Source organism: Brassica napus, chromosome A9 (genome assembly GCF_020379485.1).
Source record: "Brassica napus cultivar Da-Ae chromosome A9, Da-Ae, whole genome shotgun sequence".
NCBI classification, from domain to species: Eukaryota; Viridiplantae; Streptophyta; class Magnoliopsida; order Brassicales; family Brassicaceae; genus Brassica; species Brassica napus.
In genome coordinates, this window is record NC_063442.1 from 5650010 (window position 1) to 5674945 (window position 24936).

The 24936-nt window shown below is 34.7% G+C and overlaps 6 protein-coding genes, 1 long non-coding RNA gene and 1 pseudogene across 12 annotated transcripts; 2 read left to right on the plus strand and 6 right to left on the minus strand.

Moving 5' to 3' along the window:
- Nucleotides 1-274: 274 nt before the first annotated feature.
- On the minus strand, nucleotides 275-2295 carry LOC125577774. The gene is made up of 6 exons (XM_048739567.1): nucleotides 2050-2295; nucleotides 1883-1972; nucleotides 1700-1790; nucleotides 1168-1256; nucleotides 814-925; nucleotides 275-713 (listed from the first exon to the last, which is right to left on the minus strand). The coding sequence occupies exons 1-6, from the start codon at nucleotides 2083-2085 to the stop codon at nucleotides 496-498; spliced, it is 636 nt and encodes a 211-aa protein (XP_048595524.1). The 5' UTR covers nucleotides 2086-2295; the 3' UTR covers nucleotides 275-495.
- Nucleotides 2296-3694: 1399 nt separating this feature from the next.
- On the minus strand, nucleotides 3695-5451 carry LOC106366346 (GATA transcription factor 5-like). 5 transcript variants are annotated; one of them, XM_048739558.1, is made up of 3 exons: nucleotides 5239-5451; nucleotides 4682-4975; nucleotides 3695-4599 (listed from the first exon to the last, which is right to left on the minus strand). In XM_048739558.1, the coding sequence occupies exons 1-3, from the start codon at nucleotides 5356-5358 to the stop codon at nucleotides 3898-3900; spliced, it is 1116 nt and encodes a 371-aa protein (XP_048595515.1). In that variant the 5' UTR covers nucleotides 5359-5451; the 3' UTR covers nucleotides 3695-3897. The 5 variants fall into 5 exon arrangements, with proteins under 5 accessions (XP_048595515.1, XP_048595517.1, XP_048595519.1 ...); XM_048739560.1 differs by having other exon boundaries at nucleotides 4682-4987; nucleotides 5239-5372; XM_048739562.1 differs by having other exon boundaries at nucleotides 5129-5352.
- On the plus strand, nucleotides 5282-6225 carry LOC106366347. The gene is made up of 3 exons (XR_001273624.3): nucleotides 5282-5349; nucleotides 5681-5753; nucleotides 5846-6225. It is a non-coding gene; the product is annotated as an uncharacterized LOC106366347 (long non-coding RNA).
- A 2378-nt stretch (nucleotides 6226-8603) lies between these two features.
- LOC125577775 lies at nucleotides 8604-9536 on the plus strand (annotated as a pseudogene).
- A 101-nt stretch (nucleotides 9537-9637) lies between these two features.
- Nucleotides 9638-11837, minus strand: LOC125577773 (folate transporter 1, chloroplastic-like). Of its 2 annotated transcripts, none has more exons than XM_048739565.1 (10): nucleotides 11536-11837; nucleotides 11374-11453; nucleotides 11208-11284; nucleotides 11028-11127; nucleotides 10867-10960; nucleotides 10731-10804; nucleotides 10532-10642; nucleotides 10334-10426; nucleotides 10171-10238; nucleotides 9638-10083 (listed from the first exon to the last, which is right to left on the minus strand). In XM_048739565.1, exons 1-10 carry the CDS (start codon nucleotides 11639-11641, stop codon nucleotides 9954-9956), a joined length of 933 nt encoding a protein of 310 aa, XP_048595522.1. In that variant the 5' UTR covers nucleotides 11642-11837; the 3' UTR covers nucleotides 9638-9953. The 2 variants fall into 2 exon arrangements, with proteins under 2 accessions (XP_048595522.1, XP_048595523.1); XM_048739566.1 differs by having other exon boundaries at nucleotides 10532-10639; nucleotides 11536-11834.
- Nucleotides 11838-12749: 912 nt separating this feature from the next.
- LOC125577772 (peroxidase 72-like) lies at nucleotides 12750-14555 on the minus strand. Its single transcript, XM_048739564.1, has 4 exons — nucleotides 14238-14555; nucleotides 13950-14141; nucleotides 13692-13857; nucleotides 12750-13365 (listed from the first exon to the last, which is right to left on the minus strand). Exons 1-4 carry the CDS (start codon nucleotides 14472-14474, stop codon nucleotides 12947-12949), a joined length of 1014 nt encoding a protein of 337 aa, XP_048595521.1. The 5' UTR covers nucleotides 14475-14555; the 3' UTR covers nucleotides 12750-12946.
- A 3790-nt stretch (nucleotides 14556-18345) lies between these two features.
- LOC106366343 (dehydrin Rab18-like) lies at nucleotides 18346-19338 on the minus strand. Its single transcript, XM_013805939.2, has 2 exons — nucleotides 18896-19338; nucleotides 18346-18809 (listed from the first exon to the last, which is right to left on the minus strand). The coding sequence occupies exons 1-2, from the start codon at nucleotides 19214-19216 to the stop codon at nucleotides 18591-18593; spliced, it is 540 nt and encodes a 179-aa protein (XP_013661393.2). The 5' UTR covers nucleotides 19217-19338; the 3' UTR covers nucleotides 18346-18590.
- Nucleotides 19339-23774: 4436 nt separating this feature from the next.
- LOC106364172 (auxin-responsive protein SAUR50) lies at nucleotides 23775-24851 on the minus strand. The gene is made up of 2 exons (XM_013803799.3): nucleotides 24185-24851; nucleotides 23775-24098 (listed from the first exon to the last, which is right to left on the minus strand). The coding sequence occupies exons 1-2, from the start codon at nucleotides 24371-24373 to the stop codon at nucleotides 23985-23987; spliced, it is 303 nt and encodes a 100-aa protein (XP_013659253.1). The 5' UTR covers nucleotides 24374-24851; the 3' UTR covers nucleotides 23775-23984.
- Between the last annotated feature and the right edge of the window lie 85 nt (nucleotides 24852-24936).

Consider the following 24936-nt stretch of genomic DNA (forward strand, 5'->3'; position numbering starts at 1 on the left):
GCTCAGTAAAAATCAAAGAAATGTTGTAATTTTAATTTTATAAATTCAACAAACTATTAAAATAAATATTATGGGTTAATTATGTTCAAATGTTTGCTTTATAAAAATATATGTTAGGTAAATTAACATAAAATGTCGATGATCTTTTATTGAATAATAAATATTTAAACTACAAATTAACATGTATCATTTTATAATAATATGCTAATTTTTTACCACTTCAATCTCTTTGTTTCCGTGCAGTTACTTCTAAAATTATGTGCCACTGTTCATATAATATTTTAAAGTAATATTTATTTTAATTACAATTATGTCAGCGATCAAATAATTTTTAAAACAGCAAATTAACCCATGCATAGCATGGGGGTAACACTAGTTATATAATAACTACCCTACAAAACAAGAATGGCTTCCTATTGTACCGAGCGATTATACATACAACTCGGAAAAAAAAACTACAAAAATATGAATTCCGATTCACTAATTAACCTACAATTACCGAGTAATGACTCTTATTTCCTCGTGTTCAGAAGACAGGGTAGTAGTAGTGTTCATACTGACTAAATCAGGTGGTGCAAGAGTAAAGGGAGTCACTGTTGACCTTAGAGATTGAGGTCCCTCAGCATTAATTCTTTTACATAAGGTATCACAGTTGTTGATCACCTCTGTCAACCTTCCTTTAAGCTCCCCAAACTCCACCTGCAACCCATGAACTGAAAACATTTCCACCGGTGAGATAAACTGGAGAAGGCAGTCTAGTGTCAGGGACATGTATCTTGTAGACTGAAACAAGGGATGATATAGGATATGTACCTTGAGATAAATGGTGGGAAGTGGTCCTCATAGCAGAAACGGAGTGGTTAAACCTCTGTACAAGTTTAGAAGCCAAAGCATCTGCCACTTCTATCTTGTTTTCTATATCTTCCTAGAGATACAAACAATGTTATATTTAATTTCCCCATGATTGGTGAAGCCAAAGTTTGAGAAGAACAGAATGTTCAGTTGCAATTCACTAAAAAAAAATATGAGCCTAAGAAAATGCAACATTCTAGTGAACGTAACTAACATAATAATCATGGTGTCTCTTTCAATTAGTCTTCCAGAAATATCTAGAGTCCATGAATCCGAACAGACACTTAATAAGGGTAAAAAGGAAGAAGGGCAGACCTGTCTGTTAGTTATTTCTTGAGCTTTGCTATCTTGCCATTCACGGTAAATGGAGAAGAGCTCAGCAAGTATTTGAGGATCCACCGTATCTGTTGGGAAACATAAGAGCAATAAATTAAGATTTGGAAAAAGAAAGAAATGAGAGGTGTGTATAATCCATTATTTTGTGAAAAAGAAAATGTTTCCTTATCTTCCTAAACAAAACAAAGTACGAATGGTGACCAGAAAACGGCGAGGAATAATGCGTTTCTAAAAAAAGTTAATACACAAGGAATAATAATTCCCTATCATTCTTTTTTATTCCTTTTTTTTTGTAGAGAATCATAGAACAAAATTATTTCTTATTAAATTTGATAAGAAACAATCATTCTTTTTTATTTCTGCTCTTTTATTCCCCTACATTCATTTTTTATTAGTTCCTCTTGTTTCCCGAATGATCAACAGTTAGACCAAGTTGTTAATACAATCGCTCGCGGGAATAGCAAACAGACGAGATAGGGTAATGTGGATTTAAAAAAAAAAAAAGACTCACAGGAAGAAGAGGAAGACGATAAAGCTTTCCTAACTAAGATGTCCGTTAAGCTACTTTCTCTGGGAGGAGCTGACTTCAATATTGGCCTACTCTGCCAAAATATTATTCAAAATCTTAAACCTATCAACAAATGTTTTCATCTAAAAAGAAAACCTCTTGATTCCGATCTGGAGGAAAACTCACGACGGCGAGTGATTTAAGATTCTCGAGAACGGGATCCACTCTTTCGGATCGTTGAGAGATTGTCGATATCACATCTCCACCACCCTTTTCCTGTAAAAATATATTCAATTCAGTTTTTGAGGATTAACCTTGATAGCTGAGGGGTCAAATCGCCAAATCTCAGTTACCTGAGCGCCTAATATCGTTGAATCTGATGCTCCCATCTGCTGCTACTCAGAAGAAGAAGAACTTTGGAATCCAATCGTTTGTTTGTTTCGGCAGGCCCACGGTTGGGGAGGAGAATCATAGAGAGATGAACCATTTCAACTTAAGAGACAGCAGTATCTTGACGTTTCGGGAATTTGCAAGCCAACAGCCTGCCGTTTCCACCAACAACAAAAATATCCTCTTTTCACGGTGGAATTGGCAGCTCCTTGTACTTTAATGGGTGGGGAGACAAAGCATCAGACTCAACCATGGTTCACTGACAGAGCCCATGTTATTTGGGCCCATTAAGAAAAACAAAATACAAGGTTATTTATGAAGGGTTTGATTGGTGAGTTAGGAGCATAACTGAAAAATGTTATTAATCATGAATTAGTTTAAATTTTTTGAGTTATAGTGTGTTATCCTTGAGTTATAATTTTGAGTTACTTCTTTTGAAAAATTGATAACTCAACTCCTATTTCAACATGAAACAAAATTCAATGTATTAGAAGTTGAGTCTTTTTTTTTTTGGATTTTGTGTTAGTTGTCCTTGTCTTATGTTGGTTTTAGTTGAGTTTACCGTTAGCTAGGCATGCGCATAAAATCCGCAATACGAAATCTGAACCAAAAAACGCAATTCATATCCGGTTTGAAATGTAAAAAAAATAACCAAATGATCTGAATCCAAAGAGTTATTAACCGAAACTGAACATGTAACCTGAAAAACCGAGAAAAATTGAAAAATCCGAAAAGATATCCAAAAAACCCGTTCTGAATGTCAAAACTAATTTACAATATAATTATATGAAACATGAATATATACTTCAAATATTCAATTTTTCATATTTATTTTGATATGGTATCTAACAATAAGTATTTAAAATTTAAATATATACCTTAAATAGTTAATTATATATAAATAAGTATATATTTTTTATGTTTTGCTTTTAAATTTTAGATTTTATTTCGGGTATATCCCAACCGATCCAATATAATCCGAATCCAAATGATATATAGTTACTTTATGAATTTTATGATGTGATACAAAACTGATCCGAATTTGATGCGTTATATCTAAGCCCGACATGTATTTGCAAATTTATTAGAATTGAACTTATAAAAGAAAACTGAAATCTAAAAAATCCATATCTGAACGCTAACGGGTAACCGAACGCTCAGGCCTCCTATCGGAAGTTCTACTTAGAAGAAGCTAAAATGAGCGAAGATAAATAATGTGAACGAACGATAAGAATGTTTCTACACCAACATGTCTTGTTGGGCCTCACTAACCTCCTAGGTCCTATAACGTGGGCACACACCTCAAAATTATACTTCCATGAATTTAGTGGGTTTTTTTTCTTTTCTTAACCAGCTGCATATTTGAAGAGGGTATGGTCTATTGATTCACCATCTAAATTTATTTAGAAAAGGACAATGCAACATGTCGCTTGTCCATGATTTACTGGATAATGTGTCACATTGGTGTGGTTCATTCATTAGTGCAACCTTCTCTTAGAGTTAAAGTTGTAAACCAAATTGGAACGGTTTCAAATAAAATTCAAATTTTCTAAGCGTAACTTAGCAGAATCATCTTGTAAGCAAACATTAAGCGATAGTGCATAAGAATGATGAAATGGGAAAATTTAAACTGAAAACTTACCTACACTCCTAGCATGAAATTCCAAATTACGGTAGCAAACAAAAAAAAGTAAATGCTAAGAATATCAAAAGTAATATACAAAAAGTCAATGAGATACTAACTCGAGGCTACAGCTGACTGAACCGGGCCGATTCCTAACTCTCTGCTCTAATGTCGAGGCCTTGTTTCTTCAATAACTTGGTACAGCTTGTGGGGACTGAACCAGCTGGTTTAAACCGGTTTCGTTATCATCCGTTGGCTCCTTTTTCCGCCGCATCTCCATGACTTTGCGGTGGTGGTTAGAGTGGAGCTCGCTTGAAAATGTCGGACTACAAGCGGGTCTGTATTCTGGTAGTAACCGACCCGACTTAAACCGAACCCCGCACGCATTGCACAGCGTCTTGGCTCCCAAAGGTCCAGCTCGCCACTGCGGCGTTTTCTGAACTCCGCAGTGGCTGCACCGTCGAGAGGGCTGCTGCAGCACTAGCTGGCCGCTGTAAACAGACTCTGCTGACCTTTTCTTATGCTTTTTCGGAACCGGTGGTTTCTCTGACGTGAAGACTGGTTCGAGCAGCTCGGCGCCAGAGAACCACGTGTTGGAAGGATCCGAAGAGGAGGAGGAAGTTGAGTTCGAGGACGAAGGGCCTGAAGAGGACGACGAGCCAAGCGACCAGAAGTTGGTTCCATTCCGGTTGCGTTTGGTACGGGATTTGGAAGGAACAGGGGACTTGAAACACGAGTCATGTGTGACAGGAGTCACAGGGTGTTTCCGGTCACCGGTTAACCAAGCCGGTTTTTCAGTCGGGGTTCCGGTGAGATTTGGAGCAGAATATTCAGTGAATGAATCCTCTACAAAATGGGATAGCCACTCAAGCTCCGCTAATTCATCCGTCTTTTAACAAAAAAAAAAAAAAGTCAGAGAATAATTAGGGAATAAAACTTTATCCAGTGTATTAAAATGTTATTAAATTTACCGGTACGGAGAGTTCGCTTGGAGGGAGAGACCCAAACCCGTCATTATTCAGGCGAAGAGCGTCTCCTTTGTCATGTGGTTCTTGGGAGGAAACATGGAGCATCTCTTGGTGAGTCTTGGGTTCAGCCTCTTCTTCAGTGAAAACGCTGTCGTTAGACAAGTCGAAGAAGTCGTCGACGGAGAAATCCTCGGCGGTGGTGACGGCGAGAAAGTCTTCGTAAACGGGCAGGGTCGTTTTGAAAGCCATGTCTTTCCTTACACTGCTTTTCAACGCTGCTTCAACACGTTCCATTACCTATACAGAAACCTAAACATTAACCAAGAAACATAACATCTTTTTTATTATCGAAACTCACCAAATGAATTTAACATTCTTTTTAAACGAAACGTTAAATAAAAAGCGTTCATTCGTGTTATCAATTCCAAGAGATAAAAAAAAAACACGAACCCCAAAAAGAAGTGACGACACACAAACGACCCACAAAGAGAGTCAGTGACGAGACTGAAAACGTAACAAGCGAAGCAAATTCTAAGAGCGTGGATAGGAAAAAAAGATACCTGAGAGAGAGAGAGAGGGGAAGGGGCAAGAGAGAAGGGAGGAAGGAGCGGCGGTGAGAAGAAAGATATGAAAAGAGGGTCAAAGAGAGATGGTTTTGTTTTGTGAGTTTGGTAAAGCATTCAATTTCGTAATCTTAGCCTCACCCTTCTCTGCTTGAAACTCCCTCCTTTCTTATCTCTTTTCACCTTTTTTTTTATAATAATAAATTATACACAACCGGTAATAAATCTATAAATTTGTATCACTTAGATTCTTTTTTTATAAATTCAACGCGTCTTTACTTTTATAAAAGATACATAAAATAAACTTACCGTTCATAATGTGTAATCAAGATTATATTTGACAACCCTTTTGAATTAGACTATATATATCTCCAGCTTGCTTCTCATTTCTTTCCTTTGTCTGTAAACTTACCGTTCATTTTTTTTTTTTACTTTTTAGGTAAACAAACAAAGGAAAAAAGAGTACCGTTTTCCCTGTAGGCCCTTGACCGCGTTGATCGCCGCTCATCTTGGTAATTATCCATCCCGCTCTCACTGGTTTTGATTTTTGCTTTCTTTTAGTTAAAAGTTAAATGTGGCCATTAATATTTTAAACTTTGATTAGCGAGGAGCAAAAAAAAACCTTTATGGAGCAAAAGCATGTCTTGTGAGTAAAGGTAAAGTGTGAACTGGGATGATGCAGAAACCCAAGACAAATTGGCGGGCCAGCTTTTGTCCTTCTAACACACCGCGAGACAATCATTCAAACTAACCCAACAAATAAAATAAAAGGGGAAAATCGCATAAAAAAAAAACCTTGAAAGTGTCATTTACTAGCACTTTAAACCTTGAATTTTTTTCACTAACACTTTTAACCTTCAAAGTGACATTTTTATCATAAAAAACCTCCAAAAAAAAAAATGACCGGCTGAACATGTTAAAAACAGTTTTTTTTTCAAAAAATAATTATTTAATTAATAAAATAAACAAAACAATTAATAAAAATCGAAAAATTAAACAAAAAACTCATGAATTCAAAAAATTCAAAAAATAAATAAATATTTAAAAAATTAAATAAAAAATAACAAAAAAATTCAAAAAATAAATAAGATCAATTTAAAATGGAGAAAAATAAAAAAAAATCATAAATTTCAAAAAAAAATGAAAATTCAACATTCATTTTCAAATATAATGTCAGAAATTATCATTGGAGATATGTCAAAAACCGTATCATTGGAGATATGCCAAAAACCGTTATTTCCGACATATCTCCAATGACGGTTTTTGGCATATCTCCAATGATAATTTCCGACATTATATTTGAAATGAAAAAAAAAAGACTTTTTTGAATTTTGAATTTTTGAAATTTATTATTATTTTTTCTCTATTTTAATTTGTTCTTATTTATTTTTGAATGTTTAGTTATTTTTTATTTAATTTTCTAAATCGTTATTTATTTTTCTCACTTTTTTTTAATTTATGAGTTTTTTGTTTAATTTTTCGATTTTTATTAATTTTTTTGTTTATTTATTAATTAAATAATTATTTTTTGAAAAAAAAATTGTTTTTAACCTGTTCAGCAGGTCATTTTTCTTCTTTGGAGGTTTTTTATGATAAAAATGTCACTTTGAAGGTTAAAAGTGATAGTGAAAAAAGTTCAAGGTTTAAAGTGCTAGTAAGTGACACTTTCAAGGTTTTTTATGCGATTTTCCCAAAATAAAAGTATTCATCTAAGAAACAATCTATCTATCAAGACATCACAATTCACACATAAAGAAAAAAAAATATCTATGGAGATTCCTTTATCTTTTCCTCTACCTTACACAAATTGGTACAGATTCTCTTCTAGTATTTGTAGCTATTAATCATTGCTATAGATGGAAATAAATTTTTAGATTTTGTATGTCACCATTGTTCAAGCTGTAGAAATAATTACAGTATTTGCTATCGACATTTACTTAAACAATATAGTTTTAGCATTTTGCATGTATTTTGTATACAATATAGAATGTGCAATTGTGCATGTTGAATTGAAACAGATCTCCTCAACATTGGAAAATATGTGATGATTACCAAAGCAGACGAGCAATTGTTCAAAAAACAGTTTATAGGCAATACTTTTTCAGGATTTTGAACAGGAAAATTTTGAAGAAAAATTGGTTTTGCACGGTAAGAATTACACGTAACGTTACCGAGTCGTATAGTAAGTGATAAAACAATAGATAAATGCATTCATGGATGGACTTAGTTTTAAGAAAGTTGATTTTTCAACACTCCGAGGAGCCGAGCCGCCGGCTTGAGAAGCAGTAGCCACGTATTATGCTGACGTGCCGTGCTCCATATGGCTGTGTCTCATGCATTTGACGTGAGCCGACCAATCAGAATTCCCTGACAGCTAATCTATCAGCTTTCATATTGACTCGATCTTTTGTGCCTAATTTACGCTTATATCTCCTAAATTTTTTTTTTTTATAATCCAGATATCCGGACCTCTCAATTAGTTCGACTATCCCACCGCATTTAACCGGAACTGGTGAAAAAGGTCTTGGAGACCAAACGAAAACCATGTCAAATCCGCTGTGATCGGAACTCGAACTCATGATGGCGGGCACCTCAGCCGAGGTTCCTTTACCACCAGACCATGAAGCCCGGTTTATATCTCCTAAATTCTTACCGGCGGGCTCATAAATCACCCTTTGCATTTTCAACGATAACAATATAGAGAACAATGGGTCAGATGTAAATGACCGAACAACCCTCGACTTATCAGTCGGCACAGCTGAGTTGTGTCTTATGTTTTCGTTTGTTTCCTTTTCAGAATTCGAAATGTCAAATTAAGAAGAAGAAAAAGAAGAAAAGTAGAGAATCTCTGAGAGGGATCGGAGCTATACGCCCCACCCCACGAGAGCATTGTTAGCCACTTTTTGAAATCTCCAAACCAACTAGGACGTTTCAGTCAGTCTTCCATCTTTTATGGACCGTACCAACAATTTCATAAAATAAATTGTTTGGCTGTATGCATTCGGATTCTAACTCGGAGCGGCTCACAACTGCGTTAGAGCGCGAGAAAGTCATTCAATTTTGTCACGATGTCCGTGGTATAGACTTTTCTACCTCCATTACGAATTTGGTTTCAATAAAAGAACAAAAACCAACTAAAATTGTTACTTTGTCTTGTATATAAAAGAATCTTAAATATTTTGAAAAGCTGTACTGAATGTGAAAGATTATGAGACAAGAGGACGTGGTCACTACTATTAGTGTTGACTTTTGAGAACCAATCATTTTGCTGTGATTTTAAACCTTTTGAGAGGCCCATTATTATTACATTTCACAGTTCATTTGTAATTGGGCCTTAAAATGAGGCCTTAGATCATTTAATAGTATATTTCCTTTGTTGATCTATGACATAGGCCACATCATTGTTGTTTGTTGGTGAGCGAATGGCGATGGTTGGGCACCGTCCTCGCCGTGTTGAAGTCACGGCGGTTCACATACTCCTAATACTAGCGGTGGTTCTCAGCGATCTGTCAATCTCTGCAGGAGCTGAGAAATCGGTGGCTGCATTCGTGCAGAACGCCATATTGTCCAACAAGATTGTCATCTTCTCCAAGTCCTACTGCCCGTAATTTTTCCTTTCTTGTCCCTGGAATTAAATCAGGATTCATATTAGTTTTAATCCGCACCCCTTAGAATCCGAATTTGATCGTTCTGACTTTGATTTTGTTTCGTTTGACTTTTGCTCTTTAGGTATTGCTTGCGCTCGAAACGCATTTTCAGAGAACTTAAGGAACAGCCTTTTGTCGTGGAGCTTGATCTCAGAGGTATGTATCTCTTTGTTTTGTCCCCATTCTCTTTGTTTTTTTACAACAAAAACAACTTTGTCTTTTTGTGTGTGCAGAGGACGGAGATAAAATACAGTACGAGCTTCTGGAATTTGTTGGTCGCCGTACCGTCCCCCAAGTTTTTGTTAACGGCAAGCATATTGGTGGCTCTGATGGTATTAATCTCAAAGTTTTTTCCTTTTTCTAATCTCTTTATCAAAAACAATCTGGATGCAGCTTTCCTTTTTTCAAACTTTAAAGTCACCTGCTTTTTTTCTTGCTTCAGATCTTGCAGATTCTGTGGAGAATGGTCAGTTGCAAAAGCTTCTTGCTGCTAGTTAGACTTTTCAGAAGCTGGAACTTATGTTGTGATTTAAAAGAATAGAAGAATCTTTGGTAGTAAACTTGAATCAATGAATTGGTGTGTCACATGTTTACTGACTTGGTTTTGCTCCTTATATATAATAAAGTTATGATGGGGCTTGGTATTAACTCTTTTATCTTTCCGTTACCGTACTGATCTATTGATTCTTTGGCTTATAGATCCATGCTTGTGCGCGATATTAGCGAATGCTTCATTCGCCAAACTCAAATTAGGAGAAAAAAAAATAACAATGATGATTTTGACTAGTCTTAAGTTCAACAAGTCTACCAGCTTTCTTGGCTTATAGGCGACGTATGTTTTATGAGACTGCATTCCCCTTTCAAAACACAATACTAGTGGTCTATTAGGAAAGAGGTTTGGGACTTTTCTGGTGGCCAGAATCCTTGAAGAGCGCTTGGTGTTCCCTCTTGGTTCTTGGAGAAAGTTGGATGAATGCCCCTAGTGCAGTGGCTTCCGACATAGTATTCTCTAAAAGAGGAGGAAGCTGTCTTTAAAGCTGCTGTCAACCTGATCCTTCTGTTGCTTTATTTCGATGGAGGTTGTTTCAGCAACTTCAGAACGTTTTCAAACACAATGAATGTGATGGAAGAAGCAGGCACATTTTTCAAAAGGTTAGCAGTTAAACCCTTGTAGAAACCTCTGAAACCCTCAAATCTGCAGGTGAAGACAAGATTCATTCAACAAAATAAATAACATATATTCAGATACAATCAAAGACCCATAAGAGATATGCTCTCTGACCTCGCGGTTTCTCTTATGACATGTAAGCTGTCTATATATCTTGGCATTCCGTTGGTACTAGGTCGTTGCTGAACAAAACAACAGAGGAATGTCACACCTCACATATTTGCCAAAGATAACGAGCTAATGATAAAAGAGTGAAGGCATGATCAATAGGTGGTACCTGTAATCTTGCTCGAATAACCTGAAAGGGATATGTAAGAAGAACTGCAGCGACTTTGGAGGAGCCTCCAAGTGCAGCATAATCTGCCGAGTTCTAATGCAAAAGGATAGGCGGGGGTGGGTATTAAGATTATTGGGTCCTATATATAGCCTAAGCATCCACAATGTAGGGTGTGAAGAAGCAGAGGAAACTCAGTACCAATAAGTTATCAGCGGTGGATTCAGATTTTCTTCTCCTTTCTTTGAAATCCACAATGACTTTACGGAGTTCTTCATACGCTGTGAACTGAATAGCACCATGAGAAACCTGCTGAATTAACTTTTATCAGAATCAAAACCTGTGGAGCTTATGGTATCTTCATGAGCTGATACAACAGGAGAAAAAGATAGTGACTAACCAGTACAAGAGCAGGGACAATACCCTTGTAGAGAGCCCTGGGTCCTTCCTCTTTCATTATGGTTCTAAAGGCATCTGTGAAAATTCACAAACATTCAGAAAAGAACACTAAAGAATCAAAACTGTAATATTCAGACCTAATAGGCCGGAGTAGGGTCGGGTTTGATGAAGAGGTGTCTGAAGCTGTAGTCTTGTTTTGACAAGCCAAATAGGATTTGTGCATAAAGAGACCTGAAAGTATCATAAGCATGAGATAAAGAGATAGATGTTTTAAAAGGTGTCAGTCAGTTACACTCACCAAGGCTCCAGCTTCAGCGGCAGAAGCAAGGTGAAGAGCAGGGCTGAGTTTCTCATCGTCCCTGCCGCCTCTAGCGTATCTCTGTTTGGCTCTTCCATAACTATAGAAACACAACAGAGATGTGTTGAGGAGAGATATTTAAAACAGAATCACCGCAACAACATCCTAAGAGATACTCACAAAAAGAAGTATAAGCTCCATGAAAGAGTAGAACCGATGACAGCAGGGAAGAAACCTGCATAAAGTCCTCTCAATCCCTACAGATGATTATAAGAAACGTTGACTTGTATCAGCTCAAGGACAACATCGCATGAAAGTAAGTAAGGGAGAGTTTCTTGTCTTTAACCTCGAGACGGGCAATGGTGAAGAGAGCGTGAGCTGTGTTCTTGTACGTCGGGAGACTACTTAACCCTCTTCCCTCGTTCACTGTTTCAAATCAAAGTTCAAACAAAAAAAAAATGACTTCTTTTTTACTTTTTGGGGTCAGCTCACAGTGGAAAAATGAGACCTTGGAACCTCGTACGAACAACATCAAGTGGGTGCATCGCAGCGACCGTGGTGAATCCCGCGACGGCGCCGGCGGTGGCGTTTTCCCACTGCCAGTGCGCCCCCATCGAAAGAATACTTGAATTGAGTCAATATGACCTGAGGGCTATTGAGTACAGAGTTAATCGGAAGTTAAAGAGAGCAAAAGGACAGCTGATGGAAAGATTCGTCGTCCTCCGGTAATGATCTTCCGACTCGAGAGTTTCCCGTCTCGGACTCTCTGTGTGTGTTTCTTCAATACGACATCGTTTAGTCGTTAGTGTTCTTCGTCCTCTACCAAGACCCAAGCCCAAATGTACTTTCCGCCACTCTTTTGAGGCCCAAATAGCTCCAAAGTGCATTTTTTTTATTATTCCCGCGAAGATCCCAATTCTTCAACCAGTATTTAACATTCGACCCTAACTTTTGTAATGCTCCTAAACACACCCCAATACTTTACTTTGATCGATAATTCAGGGGTTAACGACTACTTTCGTATGATAACAAATGTACACAAATTTTCAATCTCATCATAATTGCACACAAATGAAGTATCTAAACTTATTATACTCCACAATCAGAATGATCGAAATCCGAAACCACACAAAATTTAAAGAATAAACTAAAAGTGACAAGTAGCGGTTTAAATTTGGTTTAGTATTCTTTGTTTTAAAACTTAACCAATGACTAACCAAATTAAAACTAAAACGACTCAATTAGAAAATCTAAACTGGATTAATTCAACCTAATAAACCCGACCCGAGTTATTGCTCCTCAGTTGTTGTTTGTCTCTCTCTCTTATTGTTGACATTGTCTATTTGTCTCCCTCTCTTTTTTTTTTTGTAGAAACCAAACATGGATTCATGGATTTTTCGATATAGGGTTCGCAGATTATGAAATCGATTTGGGAATTTTTTTTAAAGCTTGAATAGGAGTTTGGGTCAGGTCTGAAGTGGGATATGAGGTGTGGGTCTGGTTTTAAATTTGATTCTGATTTTGGTTTAGGTGCGGTTTAAGTTCTAAAACATTATAATCAAGTTAAACTTTCGTTTGTGTGGTTTCAGGGTTCGATCTTTCTGATTTGAGGGTAATAGGTTTAGATACTTTGATCGTATGAATTACAGCGAGATTGAAATATTATGTACATTTGTTATTACTCAATGTTGGTCGTTTATCCATAATTCAGTATCATGATGATTTATGCACGTGAAAAATTGGGATCCTGAAAATTAAGAACACACCAAATACACTCGAAACAAAACACACAATCTTCTTCCGAAAACAAAATCATACAATACACACATTTATACATGCAAAAAGCCAAAAGAAACACGTCCATGCGCCCAAACAGATGCATGAGACTAAACCATGAGTTTTACGTATAAAGGATTTGATTAATAAGCATGGTTAACCCTCCGACAGATTCTCCTGATCTCTCCCCTCCCTCCCGTCAATGGAGATATATTCCCCATCTTCACCATCGATTTCGCGAACTGCTCGAAGAAGGCCTCTTGATTCTCCGCATACAGCTTCACCAGCTCTCTCGACTCTCTATTCTTCGTGAACAGAACCTCGTCCGAGCTCAATAGCCCTTTGTACGTTATCAGGTTCTTGAAGTAGTGGTTGTCGAACTTGAAGGGCGTCGCGAAGTCGAGGAAGAAGAGGTTTTGGTCACCGCCAGATCTTGGACACTGCTTGCGCAACATGGAAGCGTAGTATTGGTTTAAGGTTAGATCAGGCTTTCCGTTGCCAGACTGGTTGTATAACCTCTGTCGGAAACTTGTACACCTCGAGTTTCCTATGGTGTGACTTCCTGCAAATCATATAAACAAAAGCGTTAAGGACTTCTAAATATTACAAGGAAAATTTTAATCAGCAAGGCTATATATAACGTAACAATACTTATGGGTTTTTCTAAGGGAGTTTTATTTTTGTTTTCAAATCAGCAAAGCTAATGTATCATTTTGTAAGCCCTTCTACGTCCGCATAACGCATTATGAATGTTTTCAGAAACAGTTACAATACTTCAAATAAAAAAAAAAAGACTAGTAAAAAGGGGTTAAGAATTTTACTGGGTGGATCAGTATAGGTAAGTTCTTACAAATGTATTTGTGTAATTAAGATGGATGGATATATTACCAGAGAGAGAGACAAGATCAACGAGATTGAGGCCTTGACGCTTGAACTTAGTGAGGATGGTTTGAAATGTGTTGTTGGGAGCAGGAATGTCGTTGTTGGAACCACTCAAGCTTGCTCCTCTCGCGTCTCTTCTCCCTAGAGGTACTTCCCAGCTCGGTCCACCTGTCTGTATGCATATTGTTTCATGTGTCGAACTAATTATTTTTTGATAATCAAATAATCTGTTTTTTTTATAGTTAATGAACAATAATGACTTACAATGACGGTCGAGTCTCTAGCCGCGAGAGCCAAGATATCAGCACAAGAAACTGTTTCAGGACACTCTTGTTCTAAGGCACGTTTGATTTCTTCGATGAGTTCGAAACCACGGGCTGAGTTTCGGTTAGGGTTTGATCGTTTCTCGCTGATTATGGTTCCACTGTTGTCCAGTAGTATGGAAGCATCACACCCCTGGAGCATCAATCACAAAGAGAAAAATAGGTAAAGATTAATTGGAGTATTTATTATATAGCTAGTTAATGTTTGAGAAGTTGCTAAGGATTAAACCTTCACGAAACAATCGTGGAAATGGAGTCTAAGCAACGAGGCAGGCATGCGAGGATCCTGTGCGAATGCTTTAGCGACAATGGTCTGAACAATCTCTTGAGCTTTAGGACATGAGTGATCGTAGAACTGCGGGAAGAGATAGCCTCCACTTCCGTAGGCTTTGGAACACAAACAAAGAGGAGAGAAGGCGATAAGGGAGACTACAGCTACGATAAGAATGTTCAATGATGCTGCCATTTTTTGAGAATTCTTTTTCTTGATGAGTACTCGTTGCGGTTTAACTCGTTTTCTTGTAACTTGATGATTTTCTTGTAATGGAAAGGTAGGATTTATAGAGTAGACTTTGTGGACATTTCAAAAAGCGCTGGAGTTGGTAACTAATCGTAGATATTGGGTTAGATGGATACATTATTCTCATAAGGATTGGTATGAATACAGGATTTGTTAGATTTTTTTGGGCATTGCCCATCAATAATGATCACTTTATTTGTCAACTCATATCATGATGTTTTTACTTATGTTCAAGTTTGAGTTTGCAACAAAAGAATTCTTTTTTTTTAGCAAACAACAAAAGAATTCTGATTGCATAGAATAAGAGAGAAAAGAAAATTGTGCCTTTTCTTGGCACCCACAGGCCATGATGACACCTTACAAAGCAGACAAGAACAAAAATAATTCTTAGAGTTTTGTGGTAAATTAACCCAAAAATAATTGAAATTGAACCCTTTCATGTAGTCAATACTTTAACCAAACATAAAAGTTGTTTCTACGGATTTATGATAATATCAAATCGAGAGATTAACACGAAGAAGACCCTAGTAAAACAATTGCGTGTATTAGTATTTTTTTACTTGGTTGACTGACATTGACGAGATCAACAAAGAAACAATGCTAAATACTATTGTACAAGCAAAGTAATAATCTTATGGTGTGCTTCGGGTTGGTAGAGTACGACAAAGACATAGTAAATGGTAGATAGTGACAAAATCATTGAGAAACAGCTTCAACTGCTCTCCCTCGCTAAACCAAACAATCTAATATTTTCCTTTTGTTTTCGTGCAACAAAAGCGAACAAATTAATGTTCACTAAAATATGGCCAAACAGCGTTGATGTACGTAGACTTTTCAATAGTTCTCCCTCGCTAAACCAAACAATCTAACATTTTTCCTTTTGTTTTCGTGCAACAAGAGCGAACAAATTAACGTTACTAAAATATGGCCAAACAGCGTTGATGATGTACGTAGACTTTTCAATTAGTTTTTTCCCTATAGTTTTTTTTGGTCTTTTTATTCAACTTCGAGAATAAGACTTTTTCATGATACTGCTGTTAATCTTCCTACGCCTTCCATTGTTTACTTCAGTAATTTTTATTTTATTTGCTTGCTTACATCTGCAAATGAAAGACCAATATATTAGAGCAGATTAGAATCACTCTAAAAGCGCTCCCAATTGAGAGTAGCTTAAGAGATCTAAAAACACGTATATGTATATAAATACGGGGTTCTAAATTTACGGAAAATCCAATCCAAAATATTCCACAAAAATATTTTGGGTTGGGCTTCTGGTAAAATTTAGAACCTCACAATTACATACACATATATAATGTACTAGGTGATTCTTCCGTGCTCATGCACGGGCATAAACATTTATAAAATTAATGTACTATAGTTAATTGATATTTACTTTTGATTTTAAATTAATTTATAATTTATATGTATAATTTATATTAATAATATTATATTATTTTAATTAGACATATGATTTTGGACATGTTATATCTACTCAATTTAGTTGTTTTTGGGTCAACAATCGATTTCTCTATAACTTGGATATATTGAATTGCATCTATTTCTTCAAATTCAACTATAATATTTTATTCTAAATATAGCTAATTTTGTTTAAAAAATTTGCATTTAGATTGGTTATTTTCTTAGATATGTAAATATATTTTAGCAAGATTTTGTATAAATGTAATAGATATTGTGCTTAGAATTAAATAAAAAATAAACTTAAGAATTTGATTCAAAATTACATAAATGAATATAATGATAATATTATGAAGTCTCATGTATATATATAAAACTATATTGTAACAATTAGTTAAGTTTTTTTTATTAACATGTTTTGAGTCACTATAATTTCTATGTATAAAAATAAATATATTCTTATTATTAAATTATATTTTTATTATAGTTAGATTTTTGATTTTGGATATAAACTGGATTAGTTGATTCACTCATGTTGTGAGAATATTGAGTTACATATATTCTTTCAAATTCATACTCAAGTATGATTATTTTGATTCTAATAAAGTCAAATCAAACTAGTTTTATTTCTATCTTAAATGTGCATGCATTTTAATAATATTTATCAAAATTTTATTTTGATTTTTTAAAAATATTAGAAAATAAAGGGATGATCAATAAAAAATTACATACATGAATATAGCTGATTAATTTTTAAGCTCATGAACAAATATCAATATTTACAATATTAACAATAATTAAAATATTTTATAACTTCTAAATACTTGTATGCCTTAAATTTATTGAAAGGTAAACTGGAATTTATTTTAAATAATCTTGAAAATGAGAATTCAGATTTGTTTGAGTATTTTGATTATGGATATATTAAGTTCCACAAACATAAAGAAAACGTAAACTTAAAAAGAAACTAAATAATAACATTTTTTAATAATGATAGAATATAATATATATATATACCTCATTAAAGTTATATGCTATTTAAAAATATTTTGTAATTATTCGATCAAACTATGCTTATCATAAAAAAAAAAATTTTAGGTTCCAATTTTAATGTCTCTTAAAAATCAGCACTAAAATTGTGACTTTTTTGTGAAATCATAATATACAAGTAAAATATAATTTATAGGTATTTTTGTGGTAATTGTAAGATATTATAGAAAAACATTTCAATAATATTAATTATACATTATTTTAGTCAATTAAACATATGTTGGTTTATGTTATTTAATTATTTTTATGTACTCATCTAAGAAAATAGATAGATATAAAAAAATATTTCTATTACTTTAAAAATATATTTATTTTATATTGTATAAAGTATGTTTTAAAGGAATAGATTTATTTTTTAATGTCAAGAATATCTTTGTGAACTTTTTTTTATGAAATCACATAAAGGAATAATATTTATTTTTTAATATGAGATCACATTGTATAAAATACTTTTTTGTTTTCATCTAAGAAAAAATATATATACAGAAAGTGTATTTTTTTATGTAAAAATATGTTTTAAATAAAATATTACTATTTTGTAAACTTTTTCTTTTAATAAAATTATATTATATACATATAATTTCATTTTTAAATCTGTTTTAAACTTTTTAAATGTTTCTTTTTATTATATATGTAAAAAGTAAAAAGGAAACTAAATAAAATTTATTAATAGTATTTAAATTTAATTTTTAAATTCATTAAAGATAGTTCTGTAAATAACCGTCAACGTGAACGCGACATGTAAAAAACTAAATAACTCATACGCGTAGAAAATTGACTTTCTCAAATATTATTATGAAGATTTTTGGACACTAAAACCCCTATTGAAGATGATTTTAAGCTTCTAATAAACTAAAACAACAATATTTTCATAAGTTTTGTTTAAATAATCTAATTTAATTTTACTTTTATAAATCGAAACAATCAGACATTTGGCATTATAAGGTAGAGTTCTCTACAAATAAAATTTTCTCATTCTCCTTTTTTTTTTCTTTATTTATAATGTTAGAAATTCTATAGGAACTCCAATTCTTTCTTTATTTATAATGTCTAAAAATTCTATAAGAACTCATTGTTGGAGTTTGCTATGATCACCAGTCAAGTTTATATCTTTCTTTATTTATAATGTCATAATTTTTTTATGAGAACTCCTTGTTGGAATAGCTATTATCAAGTCCAAGTTTATTTGTTTCTTTATTTATAACGTCTAAAAATTATATGAGAACTTCTTGTTGGAGATGCTATTATCACTCCAAGTTTATGTCGTTCCATCCCAGTGATCAATTAACGCTGAATACGGAATCCCAACTTAGGACATGGCGTTATATAAGAAAATTTAGGCTACGAAGCATAACAAGAAAAAGTAGATAGATATATAGATATGAAAGTACATAACACTGTACCGTACATACAGCTGAAGAACATAAAAAGAGCCAAGCGATGCCTCTTACACTCATATAAACCATAACACGTCGAAGGACGTGCATATATAAAAACACACACCTAAAAGTAAAAGGTCCGGATGCCACTGTGTTACGAGCTTTTCTTTATTTTAATTTATATATGCATATACGTTTGTCCCAGAGTTTAACTTGCTTAGTGATGACCACCACCGGGAAGCTTTTCCTTGATCTTTTCCATCATCCCCTTCTTCTCATGGCGTTCGCCAGCATAGCCTCCCTCGTCATACCCGGTGGTAGTTCCCATCCCCATGCCTTGAGATTGACCAGACTGATCATGGTGACCTGGCAACTTCTCCTTAATCTTATCAGTTATTCCCTTCTTCTTCCTCCTCCCACCTTGTCCATCATCCTCCTATCACCATATCGGTATTGTTAATACAGAATATACACACCAACTAAATATAATACGTAGGGATGTTTCTATAAATGGTAACGTACCGAGCTAGAGCTGGATCCGGATCCTGAGCGGTGAAGCATTCCTCCCAAGCCACCACCACCACTTTCCTTATGAAGCTGCTCCTGGCCGTGATGCCTACCTCCTACGCCAGCTCCTAACGCTCCAGTTCCAGCCCCGTATCCTTCGCCACCTGTCCCGTAGGTCCCACCAGTTGCTCCTCCTCCGTATCCTCCACCAGTTCCGTAACCTCCTCCGCCGGTAGCTCCACGGCCAATTGGGTTTCCATATTCGTCCAACTGCTGGATGGGGTTTCCGTACTCGTCAGTGGCCTGAGCTCCGGGTCGGTTTTGGTAAGACGCCATCTTCTTCTTTTTCTAAGCAAAGACTTTGAGCTTATCAGCTAAAATACTTCTATTTGATAATATGATGAGACTTGGATATTGAGTTTTGATCGATGAATGTTCGTAAGGCTCATGGAGGGTACTCTTTATAGGTCCAGTTCCGGATATGGATTAACTATTAAATTAGTGAATCATTATAACTGAATCCACACGTGGCAGCAGAGCAAATGTCGGCGTGGTGCTTCCAGACGCGTGTCCAGACGTAGACCGAACCGTTTATTACTTTAATTAAAGAAACCGGATGGATATTTTTTCTGAGCTTTCAAAGTAGAGAGCTCGAGTACGTACGTGTTCATAACAAACCCATGACAGACAGGGTGATGAATACTAAAGTGGAAAGATCTCTCCTTTTCTTCGTGTCGGTACTGGCATTACGTTGTAGATATTAGACACGTAACCCTTATCCCTGAAAACGATGCGTCTTGTCTATTGTTTCCATACAGCGACGAAGAAGATTGGGTGTATTGGAAGAAACCTTTTTATTGGATCTCAGAAATTTGGGCTTACTCTATTATACAAGGCCCGAAAAATCACTAGTGAGTTTTAAAATAAGGCCCTTTTCTATATACTTACCAAAATTATGCGTTTCCATCGATCCGTGTTATCCACTCCACTTACCAAACCATGCTGTGAAATCGTCTTATTTTTTTTGGTTTTACGTTATGGCCTATGGGAGTTTCTCTCCTCTTTGCACTAAGACCATGATTAATCCAGTTTCTTAGGGTGAAATTCTTAGCGGAAGTTAAGAAACAGTTTTTTAACTTCCGTTAAGAAACCTATCCTAAAAACTTGGGTTAATCATGCCGTAACAGATTAGAAAATGGGGTTTCAAGATCTACGTACAAAGGAAGATTTCACTGCGATGAAACTGGAGAACCTTCTCGTTAGAAAAGGTCGTCTCAACCAATCTCTTTATATCCATCTAGACTTTTTGCTAGTTATATATAAGAGCAGCTTTTGGTTAGTCACTAAATATGAATGAAGACTAACTGAAACTATTATGCACAAGCTACCTTTTTTATTGCCTGATTTACATGATTGGATAGTGGTTGCATATAAGATAGTGTTTTCTAATAATTAATAAAACGTTTGATCGTTGCAACATCAATTACATCACCTCTCGTACGACTCTCAAATGATATATGTACCAGCATATATTAATTAATATTATGATGAAATCATACATTGGGGGCCAAGTGTCCGGAAACTATGCGTTGTACAAGACGCTTGCTTATATAAACTTACTAATTTCGAAATTAATATGAAATTAAAGAATGATTGGAATAAGTCTTGTCGCATTTTAAGTTTGTTGTGGTAGAGTGATATGCCACCTCTAGCATTTGTTTACTTTATATGCAAAAATCAAGATTTAAAAAAAATTAGTATAAAACATTGTGTTTTTGGTGACAGGCTGATGTGACACCATCACGGGTTTAAAGTCCACTTTCAAGGTAGGGTTTAGTGACATGTCGCGTCGTCTGTACACATATCCAGTGTAGGTTATGTATAAAGATAATTCTCAAAATAGTAATGATAACATATATAATTGCGAGTAAGAATTATATGTGAAATCTAGCACCTGAAGTGGTGATTTCTCCACTATAGTGTTCGGATGGAGGAATGGGATGTTATAAATAAGAAAATAAAAAAGTATAAGTATTTTATAAAATATTTACATGCATTTCGGCCGATCCTATAACATCTAAGATATTTGTTTAGATATTCAAGTATTATTTTTATTTTTTTAATATATGATCTATAGTTTTGAACTAATTTTGTCATTTGTAAGTTATAATAAATTATTTGATCTGGTTCTCGCCTGCATGATCCGCTTGATCTTCACTTGTCCTACTTGATCTGCACTTGTTCTGTCTGATTTGCATGATATGCTTGATCTGTCCTGCTTGAACTGTTTTTACCATTCGAACTCTGACCAAAAAAACTAATAACAGTTTTAAAAGTGAGAGAAAAAAGGTAGATAAAAAATGAAAAAAGAAGTATGAATTTTTTATAAAAAGATTTTGCATGAACCATCAGAGACTCTTTTGTATACGTGTTATTTAATTACTAGAGATTTTTTCCGCGCTTCGCGCGGATTGTGTCTTATAAATTTATTTTATTTATAATATTATTTGTCGATTTTTTTCTTTTACATTAACTTTTTGTTTTTCCAATGTTAGTTTTTCTTAATTTAAATTTATATGTTTATAATTTTTCATTTTTCTTGTTGTAGATGGATAATTATATTTTTATTGATAATTTTTTGTATGTGACATAAACTTTTTGAAATTTTAAAATAATGTTATATATAGTACGATTAACACATTAAAGAAGAGAAACATATTCAGGCACATTTTACACAGGTTTTATATGCATAATTTTAAACATTATATATGTATATATTATAAGTTTGAAACATGTAAATGCTTTCTAAAGCTAAATACTTGTTCTGAGTTTACATAACTTATCGAAAGTTTTATCTCTTTTTAAATTCAAATCACAGAAAAAATATATCAAAAAGTCAGTATATATGGGTTTTTTGGACTTTAAAATCAACACTGAAAAATTACATGAATCAGATAACAACAATTTTATAAACAACTGGATAAAATTTGACCGAGCCAAAAATTTTCACACAATATGTTCTTTTTTCTTCAAATTACGTAGAGCCTATAGGCACAAGAAAAAAAATCATAATTTTTGTTTTCACTTATATAACATTTTTTTCCTATACACATGGAGTTTACTACACTGCTATAAGCAATGGAGAACTCTATTCATATAAGATTCACATCTATGCATTTTGACAAAGAAGAATTTTAGCCATCTTTAGTTTCGGAATGGACCAACTTCAGTCATATACACTATATTTTCTCTATGATTCAAATCTTACAATTTTAATATATGTACAGATTTCCATGTGAAAAAGCACGCACGCCATCTATCATTCAACCTATTACTTTTTCCAAAGTAAACACTATAATCATCGTTTGGTTAGCTCCACAAACTAATCTCTTTGGATCAGTTTACTAAAAAATATGGATACTATTGTCAGAAAAGAATATAAACATTATCAACAACAAATATTGGCACAAGACTATTTGGTTCAAGAAACATATTCCACGTAATGCGTTTATATCATGGCTGGCTTTGCGGAGAAGACTGCCAACCAAGGATCGCTTGAGGCGTTGGGGGTTAAATGTCTCAGGAACGTGCGTCCTTTGTAATCTGGAAATAGAAACTCACCATCATCTCTTCTTTGAGTGCTCTTTCTCTCGTTTGATATGAGAGTCTTTTGCTGCTAAAGTTTGGATTTCTCTTCTGGCTGATCTACACTCTATTGCAGCCTAGATCAATCAACCTCGCGCCAATGCAGATGCGCATGCTACTCCAGTTATCAAGCTATACTTTCAGTCAACCATCTACCTGTTGTGGAAAGAGCGTAATGCTCGTGTGTTCACAGTTGTCTCCTCACCTTCATCAGTCATCCTTGCCTCTCTCGACCGTATGATGCGTGACCGTCTCCTCTCTTACCCGGCAAGTTTTTATTTCTCCTCTTCTCTACTTCTTTTTATCTTTCTTGTATAAGACCTCTTTAAGGCTTTTTTTACCTTGAGTTGTTGTTGGTTGTTTTTGTTTCCTTGATGTAATAAGTTGTTTAAAAACAACAGTGTAACCTTTCAGAAAATGATAATCTTAACATCTTGCCAAAAAAAACAACAAATATTGACTTATTTATGTGAATATATATTTTATTTTAAATCATTATAGTGGACGAAGAAAGCACCATAATTTGTACAACAATTTTTTTTAGATTCACCTCAGCATACTCACCATTTTACCATTTTAATTACATAATTTTACATGAGTTTCTTCACCCTCCCCGATTATTTTCTCTTTATTTATAACTACTATATAAATTTATAAACTATATATATTATAAATTAATAATTTATTTACCCTTAAAGTCTAACGATTAAAAATAGAACATAATTCAGTATAGATATATGATTCTATTAATAAATTAACAGTTACAATTTTGAAATTTTTAGAAATATCAAAAGTCGTATGTTAGTTAATTATCTTCTAAATAATGTTTATTTCTAATTTTTTTGGAATGAGAATATTTTGGCTGATGTGGATAGTCCCAGAAGCCTTGGATTTTGTCCCTTTTATATAGTAGGACTAGTGCAACAGCATTTCTATTTAAATTTTATCTGTTTAATTTATTTATGTTATAATTAAATGGGGAATAGATTTTTGGGAAGAAACTCCCACTAAAATTAATGTTGCTCAACTCTTAAAACTTTGGTCGTGTGTTGAGAGTTATATGTGACCATCTCTATCTGGTGAAGAAGGGTCCATGGCTGTCGAGGGCGAAAATATGTTTGCTGTTAGAGAGATAATAATTGCAAAAGGACAACATATTGAGGGTCCAATAAAAAAATACAAAAAAATGAAATTAATAAGAGGCAATGATGTAGTTGTGTGATATGTCCTTGTTTAGCTTCCCTCGGCAAAGCGAAAAAAACCCTAGCTTTAATTTGATTTTAGAACTTATCAAAGAAAACGAGGTTAAAAAAGTAGGTACGTAACGTAGATTCTACTCCTCTCCAGTGACATGCTACATGAGAACCGTGGAAGAGGATATATAAACAGCAGTAGTTACATAGACACGAGTTTATTTCCGCAAAGCAGGAGCTAGAATTGCACGTTCATATGTGTCTTGTCAAGGCGGATTAATGGAGGAGATGAGAGAGAGAAAGAAATCTTCATCACAAGGAATGGTTAGGCCATTGTCTTGGTAGAACCCAAACTCTTCCTCAGATTGTCTCAGCAACATCTGATCCACGAGTAGTGTCACATGCAATGATCACCTTCCATTACGACTTATATATATGTGTATTTGTTTGTAAATAGAAAGATTACCTGAAAGATGGGGTGCGTGAGGAAGGAGATAGGAATAACGTGTCGGGATCTAGAGAGACCAACGTAAACGACGAAGTGACCTTTGGGGACGCCGTTAGAGTTGACGTGGACGTTACTCTTCTTTCCCAAACTCGAACATCTCTTTAGCATCTGCTTCAGCCCCTTACCACTTCCTCTTTCTACTCCCATATCTTTTTTTTTTCTTTCTTCTTATGGATAAAGAGATGGTTGGTGAATGTGACTCATATTTATATGCAGAGTCACGTATGTGTTTATATATACACGACACACATACATAGAGAATCAACAAGATGTTTCAACGTTATGGGACTCACCATGTGCTGAACTTTTTCTATTAGGCCTGAACAAGGAATACTAAAATATTATATAACCAAAATGCAACTGTATACACTCTTGGCAGCTTCATCAATTCGAGTGAGTTCCCCATGTTTCTATTGGTTTAATAAAAGATCATGTAAATACACACAGTGATGACTGAAGAAGTAACGTGTGCCAACATAATAATATAGAATTTCAAATTGCTGAAGGAGAAGATGGGCGACAACGGCTCCTCATGTTCTGTGGATGAAAGAAATAGGGCAATGATGTATTACAGACAAACCCCATTAACGGATTTCAAGCAGAAAGCCCATACAGTCTCGTGCAGCCGTATATCTTCTCAGCCACCAATCATTACCGGTCCGTTCAAATCTCATTCAGTCTCAACCAAGCCAAAAGCCCTAAACCCTGGT